This window comes from Sinocyclocheilus rhinocerous, unplaced genomic scaffold (assembly GCF_001515625.1).
Source record: "Sinocyclocheilus rhinocerous isolate Xijiao unplaced genomic scaffold, SAMN03320098_v1.1 scaffold622, whole genome shotgun sequence".
Lineage (NCBI taxonomy): Eukaryota > Metazoa > Chordata > Actinopteri > Cypriniformes > Cyprinidae > Sinocyclocheilus > Sinocyclocheilus rhinocerous.
Genome location: NW_015641438.1, coordinates 781585 through 792778, shown reverse-complemented (window position 1 = coordinate 792778; position 11194 = coordinate 781585). Strand labels below are relative to the sequence as shown.

Here is an 11194-nt window from a genome sequence, read left to right as displayed (position 1 = left end):
TGGATCTCAGCTAAGGACTTGCCTTTAAGAGTTGAATCCAAAAAAATTGCCCCAAGATTTGTTGGCCCATTTAAAACCACCAGACGGGTCAACCCTGTTACATACCCGTTTGTTTTACCTAGATCTATGAGAGTAAGACCTACTTTTCATCTTTCTCAACTAAAACCTGTAATAACCTCTCCTTTGTCTTCTCCAGCTCTCGTTTTCCCTCACCACATATACAGTGAGGAGATTGTTACATTCAAGATGGCATGGCCATAGTTTTCACTACTTGGTCAACTGGGAGGAATATGGGCCTGAGGAGCATACTTGGGTGCCAGCACGACACATCTTGGACCCAGACCTGATTCAAACATGCCATCGCCTGCATCCTGACCGTCCTGGGCCGTCTGGAGCTGGCCGTAAAGGGGGGCCCTGTCACCCCACGGTCTGTCCAGCAGAGGGAAATAGAGAGTGCAAGACCTTCCACAACGTCCTCCTGATTTCCTGTTCATTATTAGCTCAATGATATCACCTGTGCCTGGTTTGTTAGTGTGTGTGTGTGTATATAAGACCTGCATTTGTTTGTATTTTTGTTCAGTCTTGACGTTCTTCTGATTAGGCAGATCTATGGTGAATGCATGTTCTCGTAAGACCCATGTTTGGATTACTTAGAAAGACTTTTACACAGATCTTTCTGACCTGCATGTTTGGGAACTATTCTTTATGCTTTTGCCTGCAAGTCATTGTGGATCTGTACCTTCTTCAGCCCAGCTTTTGATGCTTGATTCTTTTGTGCTTAAGAAGGACTTAAAGTAAAGACTGTTTTCCTCAAATCCTGCCTCTTGTGATTATCTGCAAAATGGGGTCCACACTGCTCCATAGTGTAGTGGTTAGCACTCTAGTCTTCCAGCAACACACTCTGGGTTCAAGTACCGGCTGTGACAATTAGTTGTATTTATTTATTCAATATACTGTATCTTATTTTGTTTCTTACTGAAGAGAGAAATGATGGTTTGGAATGATGTGGAGGGACCACAATAACAAAAGAATATCACAGAACTTGGGAGTGGTCTAGTAAATAACCACCCAGAAACACCCTGGAAACAACTTAGAACATTTTAGCAACTAAATAGCAATGACAACCACCTGCAGTAATGTGGTTAAGTCTGAACTGCTTACTGTTGTTGAGTACATTTTGTCTCTTTTCTCTCATACAGAACCTCAAGAGATTGACATGCTTCAGGAAATAGCTGCAAGGAGGAAAAAAATAAACAAATTCATTTCATCTACCATGTTTCTTTCTCTGTACCTGACACAGACGGATTTCATGAGCTTGTTTTGGATTTCCAATAAACTCAACTTCACGCTGTCCTCTTTGTAATTTAGTCTAAAAAAAAATTTAATTGCGGGCCGTGTCATATCCTCTGCCCTGCAGGCCTGTCTAGCATGACATCATGTGGTGGAAAATAATTTTGTATCAAAACAGTCTGTGTATGTCAGTTTTGTTTTTGCTGTTAAATGCAATGCCAGTCCAAACATGAAGCGCGCGTGCATAGTTGTATGACATCTAAACATTGTTGCATTTCAACAATATTTGATGAACATTCTAATCTATCATTTGCCAAAGCATCCTGAACCGTCCCGATTGACTGGACAACAACAGGAGTCAAACCATGTGCAGAAACCAGACTTTCCCCCCCCCCATGTGCACGCTCTGGAATCTGTAGTATGATTAATTGAAAGGCTGGTCGACAGCATCTCTTGCATTTTCAAACATTATGGAAAACCATCTGGAATTGAAATATTTTCACCCCTCTGGGTCGCGTGGCATAGCTTGACTCCGGTGGGCTACACCCCATTCTGGCAGTATTTAAAGAGGGGCTCTCTGCTCTCCACTCCACTCCAATCCTGCAGTCTGACAGCGATCACAGACACCAGAGAACCAAAACAAACCCGTGGAGTGTGCGCTTGGCTGGAATGGCTGGAACAGTAATCACCAGATCATGCATCGTTCTCTGCTTGCTTATACATACGGTGAGGGAACACAACAATGATATATTCAAAGTAAATGAAGCTCTATTGCTATTAGCACTGTGCAGAATTTACATAAATTAGTTGATTTGATTATGTAGATTAATGATGTATTATTTTACTATCATTTGAAATGACATAACATACATAGTAATTAATCTGTGTGCTACTGTTTGCAGAGTGAGGCGGTTAGTCACAAGTGTAGTTTTAGGTAATTGGTCTAATTAGCTTTAATTAAGTGCATTCTAATAACGTTTCCCATAATAACGTTTAATGTGAAGATTGTATAAGTCACTATACTGGTTTGTGCTTGCATGTAATTTTGTGATGCTGAGAACAGTGCCAAGACTCCAGTCTACCATCTGAATGAATGTATTTTACATAATTTTATTATATAAACCAAATATTTATGTATAATATAAAAGTTGTATTTAATAAATATGTCTAATTTATCATAATTTTTTACTTTTATATTTTCTGTGTACACTGTAAAAATGATTTTTCTAAGTTAGAAATAAAACAAAGATTACTGGAGTACGTTTTACAAGAAAATACTACTTTAGTTTTTCTACTTCTACTACTAAATATGTTTAATTCACTGTTACTACTTGTGAAATTTACTAGCAATTTCTGAGTGAAAATTGTTTCTACGCCATTTTTCACTGTAGCAGGCACACTTTTTAAACCTTTCATATTTTTCTACACCTTTCATTATTTCAAACATGTTTTATGTGCTGAAATTATGCTAGCGTATTTCCAAAACATCACTATCCAAGTTACAACTGTAATGCATATTATCTCCCCCTTGTGGCCATCAAGAATATTGCATATGGACTGTCTGATCATAGCAATTAATTTGTCCCAGACAGAGACATTTTAGAATAATCTTGGGAGTTGATAAAATTATTATTACCACAGATTAATGAGAGAAAGCTTCTGTTGCAACCCTAACATGTCATGTTCTATGCAGGCGCTGTGTCAGGACTGCTCTCAGCCTTGTGACTGCCCGGCTGAGAGCCCTTTATGTCCTGTAGGCACCAGTCTAGTGCTGGACAGCTGCAGCTGCTGTAAGGTGTGTGCCCGACAGGCAGGAGAGCCCTGCTCATTCCTGGAGCCATGTGACCATCATAAGGACCTGTATTGTGACTATGGTGTGCTGAGTGACACTGAGACAGGCATCTGCATGGGTGAGTGTAATGTTGCATTTTGGAAAGTAATTGTTAGGTAAAGAGGAGAGAATTCAAATGTTTATGCATGTATTCCACTACACATTTTGTTCACAAGTGGGAGCCTCTTAGTGTTGTCTTATGGCTGTTGCACGTGTTGCAGCTCAAGAGGGTCAGACGTGCGACCTGGGTGGTGTGATTTACCGCAGTGGTGAGACGTTTCAGCCCAGCTGCAAACATCACTGTGTCTGCATGAATGGGGAGATCGGCTGCGTACCAACCTGTGCCAGCAACATACGGCTGCCCTCTCCAGACTGTCCCTACCCAAGACGCATCCAGATCCCCGGCAAGTGCTGTGAGGAGTGGGTGTGCGACCAGATCCCACAGAAAGACACCTTCCAGTCAGCAATGGCTGGTAGGTCAATCGGCAAGTCAACTTTTCTTTCATTTTGCTTCACTATGTTGAAACAGCTGGCCTTTTTGAAATCTCCCAATCTTCCAAAAGCACTCTCATTGGACCTAAGAGAAAAGGGGACCACCTATAAATTAAATATGCTGAAATATGGTCCTGGACCAAGACCATATAGTTGTCATTGGTGCATGAATTTAACATGCACTTCCTCTTCTTTCAGCATATAGAGAACTGTCTGGTCCGGATGTCCAGCCTGAGAGCGCAAGGGACAACTGCATCGTACAGACCACTGACTGGAGTGAATGCTCTGCAACCTGTGGCATGGGGATGTCCTCTCGTGTAACCAACGACAATGAGCAATGCCAGCTGGAACGGCAGACCCGCATGTGCATGATCCGCCCCTGCAATGCAGAGCTGGAAAAGGACATCAAGGTAAGAGAGCACTAAGTTAAACCAAACATATACTGGCCTTGTTCTGCTCTGGCTCGCTAACCGACTGTGTGACGTAAATTTCATCTTGAGCTCTGATAATTTGAGCACTCAAAAACAAAAGGTCCTCTATGTAGTGTGCGTACACCCAATGCGTCAGTCCGCATTCCCAAATCAATAGAGTACACTTCTAAAAAGGCTAGCACACTCAATTGTGGGTTATGGAACATGGAAAATTAAATATATCCTGGCCTTAAGGCAAGAAACTACAGAGCCCTGAAGATGGCATGTGAAAAAAAAGAAAGAAATTGTGGCCACGAATTAAGAATTTGTTGATTTATTCCATCGTTTTAGGTAACTCATGGTCACATTGTACTACTTTGTTCACTTGTTTTAACTGAATTAAATTCAGTCAAGTCCTAATTTTTAACCAGTTGAGTTTGAGTGGGAGATGTTTATTAATGTCTTTTTATCTTAATTTTATTTTGTTACTTATTATTTTTTTATTATTATCTTTCATGTTACACATGACATGGATTTGTTTAAAAAATTTCAAGTCCAAGTCCGAGTCTACCCTAGTCTGTCCAAGTCCAAGTTAATTTAAAACTGCAGTCTGAGTTGTAGTTCCCAACTCTAAACTAAACCAATTAGTTAATCATGCTAGTTAAACTGTCACCATGTTTATAGCTATTTAATGGCACAGACTTTTGAAAGTAAAGCCGAAGGTTTACCTCCCATGTCCGTGTTTGTACCGACTCACAGAGAGTTTGCGTGATGTAAATTTTCATCATCAGCACAGTCCACTGATATCCTAACACACCATCTGCATGCAGCCTGCACAGACAACAGCATATATGCAAGTGATTTGAGATCTTGAAAAGAAAGAGCCACTAGATCAGGGTTGTCCAATCCTGTTTCTGTAGGGCCACTGTCCTGCAGTAGTTGGCGAGAGTCACCATTTTCACAAATACACATTTTTGTAGTTTACATTGAGACGATAATGATATCGTTTTTAAAAACTTGCACTTTAAAACCAGTTTTCAAAAGTTTGCATTTTTAGACCACCAAAACGGCATTGTCATGTAAAGGAACAGCCAAAACATATAACATGTTTTCCATTTTTAGTTGAAAGTGGTGTTGAGTTTGTTTTTGGCCTTTTTTTTTCATTAAACCCATAAAAAAACATCTCAAATATTAATAGCCCACCTCTTCCTCTTTATAGAGAGGGAAGAAGTGCGTGCGGACCCCAAAGAGCCAGCGCGGGATGCGTTTTGAACTGTCCGGATGCCAGAGCGTCAGGCTGTATAAGCCGAAGTTCTGCGGGGTGTGTACGGATGGCCGCTGCTGTACGCCTCACGCCACCGTCACGGCCGAAGTGGAGTTCCGCTGTCCTGAGGGAGACTCCTTCAGGAAGAAGATGATGTTCATTAAGACCTGCTCCTGTCATCATGACTGCCCCCGTGAGAACGATATCTTCCTCGCCTCAAACTCACGGAGAATGATCGGGGACTATAATAATGACATGTGAGGAGCTGTCTGGTATAACACACACACACACACACTGATGATCAAGCACATGTGCACATGAGGCAGCTCCGTGTTTTACTGGACCCTGAAATTCTCACGTCATGTGAGCAAGCTGTAAAAGATATTTCATGTCTTAATACTAGAGAAAACATTCATTGGACAAACTAGATATTGTCACGAGCATCTAAATGTGTATATAGAAAATAAATTAAATATTAATGCTGCTGCTGTCTGAATGGTTTCCTTATGGGATGTTTAGAGCAGTGGTTCCCAAACCTGGTCCTGGAGGCACCCCAACTGCATGTTTTGCATGTCTCCTTAATCAAACACACCTGATTCAGATCATCAGCTCATTAGTAGAGACTCCAAGACCTGAAATTGGTGTGTCAGAGAAAGGAGACATGCAAAATGTGCAGTGTTGGGGTGCCTCCAGGACCAGGGTTGGGAACCACTGCTATAGTCCATACCAGTGTTTCACTGTATTCCAGATTCTGAATCCATGCTATAATTTGTTATAAGGAACAGACTAAAATTTAAAACGATAACAATTTGGTCACTAAACACTGTCATTGTACAAAAAAGCTGCATGAAGATTCTTTAAAAATTCTCCTTTTGGCATGATTTTGGAGTAGTCTGAGGTTAAGCAATTACATATATTGATGATTTTTTTATTTTATTTATTACTTAGGTTATTTTTGGGTAAACTATTCCTTTAAGACATTGTGGACATGAAGTACTTAATTAAATAATTCATATAATGAGTTAATTTCAAGAACGTTTTCCTCAATACAGGAATAGACTGAAATGACAATAATGTAATCCTACACTTGATATGTATTGTTTCGTTTAATTTGTCAATTGGGTTATCATTATTTACGATTATTTTTTACCTTACAACAAGGAATAATATTTAACAACTGACCTTAATAATTTTATATCTAATTGAACCCAATCTGTCAAGTATGAAAATCACTAATGAGTTCCAAAGTATTTTGGGAAGAAAACACTCCAGCAAATCAGGCTCAGATAATGAGATACTGCCTATGTTGTTTACTGTTTATTTAATAGGAAATGAATGGAAAGGAATTGAACAATGACGAATACACCTTGTGTAAATACTGTAAGAAGACTGTGTACAGATTGTACTAATTTATGTAGCTGTAGTTTAACTCTTAAATGTAGTTTTGTATGTGTACTGTATTACTCTGTGTTCACTGTAATCACCTGGCAATGACACCAGCGAGTTCTTTTCTGATGCACTTTTATTTTCCAATAAAGAAATTATATTTTTATATATATTCTGTGGATTATTGATTTTTAAAGTCACTTTATATGGCAACAATAAAAGGCAAATGTACATTTAATGTGATTAATACATAAGTATTAATAGAGTTACATGTCTGAGGTAAAAGTGCTCTCATGACCCTGTAATACCCAATTATATAATACGCTCACTATGAAAATACTACGAATCTGTCTTTTCTTTGTTCTTTGTTGTTGTAAATAAAAAAAGTAACCTTAACATATGTTAAAATAATGGTAGTTAAATTAATAGTTGCAAATGAGATTTAAAATAAATATTTATTGATGTTAATTGTTTTACTAATCTTTTCACCTAAATAATCAAATCAGAAATTTGTTTTTGTACTGGCAATTTTGAAGTTTACATTAGATAAAGACGAATTAGCAGGAATTCTAATCATTACTGTCTATATTTCATTCTGCATCTATAGTGTATTTTTAGAAAATATGTTAAGAAACAACAATTCTAATCAGGAAAATTTTTATTATTAGAGTAATGTTTTACTTTTTGATTTTGTATTAGAATTTATTGTGACATTTTTATTGAAAGGTTCATGTTATGTCTCTAAATTTTTACGTTGGAGCAATTAAATGTAATGCCTAAATAATTTAGGAATGGTGGGAATTTCATACTAGCAGAACATTTTCTTTCCAGATGTGTGTGGAAACAGAGAGAGATGGTGCTTAATTTATATTTTTGGCAGAGGCTCAGGATGCTCTGCTGCAGTTGTTGTGTTATTGAGGTTGGCACACAGGCAGGCGGCTCGTTCAGCTAATCTGCAGAGTGACTGTATATCTGCAGCTGAGACAGTGGCTAATATAGCACAAAATTCATTTACACTTGTCCATCTTTTTTAATTTAAAAATAAATAAATAAATTGTGGTTACAGTGAGACACACTGGAAGTGAATGGGGCCAGTTTGGCCAAAACATTACTCATTGTGTCAAAAGTAAAGCTACACTAAACACACTAAAGTTATTTTTGTGGTAATTAATATAATGCTACAAAGAGCTTAACTTGTACTGAATGCAGAATATTCCTTCAAAGGGAGAGTTTACCACAAAATTTTAATTCTGTCATCATTTACTCATTGTCATGTTAATCCAAACCCATAAAACTTGAGCTGGATGGTATGGATGTGCACTGATCAATGTATTTATGAATAAAATATTAAATTAAATCCTCATATAAAGTGTATCTCTTCAGAAGGCTTGGATTAAACCATTTTATTCTTATGAAAACTTTTACAGTGTTATTTCTGGAACTATTTGAAGCTTTACATTTTTGGCCCTTCCAAGACGTAGATGTGTTTATGAACGGTGAACTGGTGCCGTCAAACCGAGAGTTCAAACAGCTGATAAACATCCAGTAATCCACACTAATCCAGTCCATCATTTAACATGTTAAAGTGAAAATCAGTGTGCTTGTAAGAAACAAATCTATTATGTTTTAACCTTCGCTTCTGGTCAAAATATGAATCCATAGTTCAAGCAACACTTCCTCCAGTAAAAAAAAAAAAAAAGTCAAAAAGTCACAGACATATTTGTTCGGAACTGTTTTCACTTGTAAATGGTGTTTGATCTGTGCATATTTCTCTCCTGACTCAGACAATATGACTTTTTCACTGGAGAAAGCAATATCATGAACAGAGGACTCCTACTCTATTTTAGCCGGAAGCAACAGTTTAAAGATGAAAAATGTCTTAATGATGGATTTGTTTATTACAAACATGTAGCTTTTGGATTACTTACATTGGATTATTGTAATGTTTTATCAGCTGTTTGGACTCTCATTCTGATTCACTGCAGAGGATCCACTATTATGTATAATGATACATTTATACAAATCTGTTCTCAAGTTTTCATTTTTGTTTGAACTATTCCTTTAGTTGACATGACAGTTATTTCATAATGCAAACACGAATGAGTTCTGAATGAATAGAGGCTTCATTTTCATTATGCAAAATATAATTTTCTTTTGATAGATGTATGGGCAAGGTTTTGTAGTGGTTCCTTTGTGGAGTTTCCAAAGGTTAAATGTCTTGATCAAGGGCTCAGTGGTAGTCCATAGATTAACCCTGCTGAGGTTTGAATTTACAACCAGTTTCCAGATCTTTTACAACCACAATCACCCACAGCAGAAAAGGAATCGTGATTTGAACATCAGAGAGCTGTGACGCTCGCCTACGAAAGAGCACAGCGTCGACTAAAAAACAGTATTATTCCACTGAAAACCCACCGAACGGGGATAAAGGACAGCGCCTTTTCTTCGCCTCAGGTAAACACTTACCTAACACGTAAGCCGGCCGGTCAGAATTGTGAAGGTAAATATCACTGACTAGCGTTATTTCGAGTACAGCAGAGGTGCGACTGGTTATTACTGAGGTGTGCTGCTGATTGACAGATAATGTTGCTATAGTTACAGCGGCGACCGTTAAGAGCGGTTCGCGCCTTCAGCTGGATCAGCGCGCGCATAAGACCGATCCAAATAAAACACATTTAAGAAATTTCCAGCTGGATTTATTTGCGGAATCAGATAGAGATGAACATTCTGCTCATTGTTAGCACGGTTACTATTATTGCATTATTTTGGCGTGAGATCTGTCATTCCGATGCGGTGCTGAATCGCCGTTGTCATTTTATGTTTTTATTTGCTAATATCCGACCATTTCGATCAGTTTCAGTCATGTAAAACAGATTTGATGCATATGGTTCCGTTTCAATCCGTGTCAGCGGCTGTGAGTTATGTAATGCATATGCATTATTATGGTGTTATTTATCGTACTGCAGAGAAATGAGCAATTTCTCGCCCATCTCCCCCTCACTTAAATGTCATGTGGATGTAAACATGTGCTTGAGGGGAAAAGAAGAGCTGTTTAATGTAAATGAGCAGTGTTTAGATTTTTGTTTTACAGCTGTTTTTAGACATTTGTGCATGGTAGTCTCATGTGTTCATGGTGAAAATCATTGTTTGAAGCATCCAAGTGACTAGAGTATTCTTACATGACCTTGCGAGGTCATACGACTCCCAGATTATAGGAAAATTGATCTCTTTAATGGTGTGAATTGTGATAGCATTGTACAGATGTGGCTGAAACCATCACTTTGGCTCACCTACCCCTGAAAAATGGGTTAAAATCAAAACCCTGGAAATACAAGCTTTTTTATGGAAGACGTGTACCCTACAACAACTTTTGAAACTCCATAACCCTTTGAAACGTGTTACATCACAGAGTAGGAAAAATAGGGAGAAGGGGAGAAGAAGGATGTACTAAATGCATTATTAATGACCAGAGAGTTTTTGCTTTGCATGTGTTACTGCATAGCAAACAGCTCAGTTCCAGTCAAACAGGTACAAAGCACTAACAGGGCTCTACGCTTACTTTTCTTTTTCTTTAACTTAAAAAATTTAGGAGCACGTTCAAAATTTTAGGAGCAACTTTAAAAATGAAACAAACTGCCAGCAGGTGGCAGTAAGTCACTGATTTTATCATTGAATCATTCATTCAATTGATTCATTCGAACGGCTGATTCATTCAGGAATGAATGAAGTGACTGTATTTATGAATGGGTAATCATGAATCACTGACTCACTAGATTCTTTTAAAAACGCAGTTCATTCATAAACGAAACACTGCTGTGTTTGAATGGAGATGCGTTTGAATGGAGATGCCAGCGGCTGAGCTGTGAGTTTGTTTTAAACTATTTTCGACGACGAAATAGAGCAAAATCAGACAATAGTGTTATAGTCAGACAATGTAGGTCACTTAATATTAACTTCTTGTCTATTTAACTGTTGTATTAAATCAGTATCACATTTACAAACTCCCTTAAAAATCATTAAAAGCTGTCACTCATCTTAGTTCATCGCGAGCTCACATTTATAATCAACGAAGCTCTCTACACTACGCAATGAATCTCTTATTTACACCCTGTCTACACTTTGCTTATGAAAGGATTCGTGAGATATGTCTGTGATACATTACTCAACGCTGCAAAAACCTTTGAAGTTCCCCTCAGCGATCACAATCACAAGTATGATGATGATCTGGTCAGTCGCACTGGTGCTCCTAAAATACTTTTTATAGGTGCGTTTCCACAGATTTGCGCAAAACTTTGGCGATATTTTCTGAATGTCGATAAAAAAGTATTGCGAAATGACGGCGTTTCCATTAACCAATGTTATGCGGCTAAAACGTAACCTTTTGCCTCTCGCGATAAGTCATTGCAACAGATTTTGGTGGGATTTTGGCTATATTTATTCAAAGGAGGCTTATGCGTGCATCTTTACAGAAGCAGCAAAGACAGCCGCTTCAGAAACGTGCGTGGCGCGGCTGGAATAAAC

The 11194-nt window shown here is 38.2% G+C and overlaps 1 protein-coding gene across 1 annotated transcript; it reads left to right on the top strand.

Annotated features, from left to right (window-relative positions):
• Positions 1–1897: 1897 nt before the first annotated feature.
• On the top strand, positions 1898–5658 carry LOC107754917 (connective tissue growth factor-like). Its single transcript, XM_016571547.1, has 5 exons — positions 1898–2016; positions 2984–3200; positions 3343–3606; positions 3812–4023; positions 5243–5658. Exons 1-5 carry the CDS (start codon positions 1960–1962, stop codon positions 5546–5548), a joined length of 1056 nt encoding a protein of 351 aa, XP_016427033.1. The 5' UTR covers positions 1898–1959; the 3' UTR covers positions 5549–5658.
• Positions 5659–11194: the final 5536 nt, after the last annotated feature.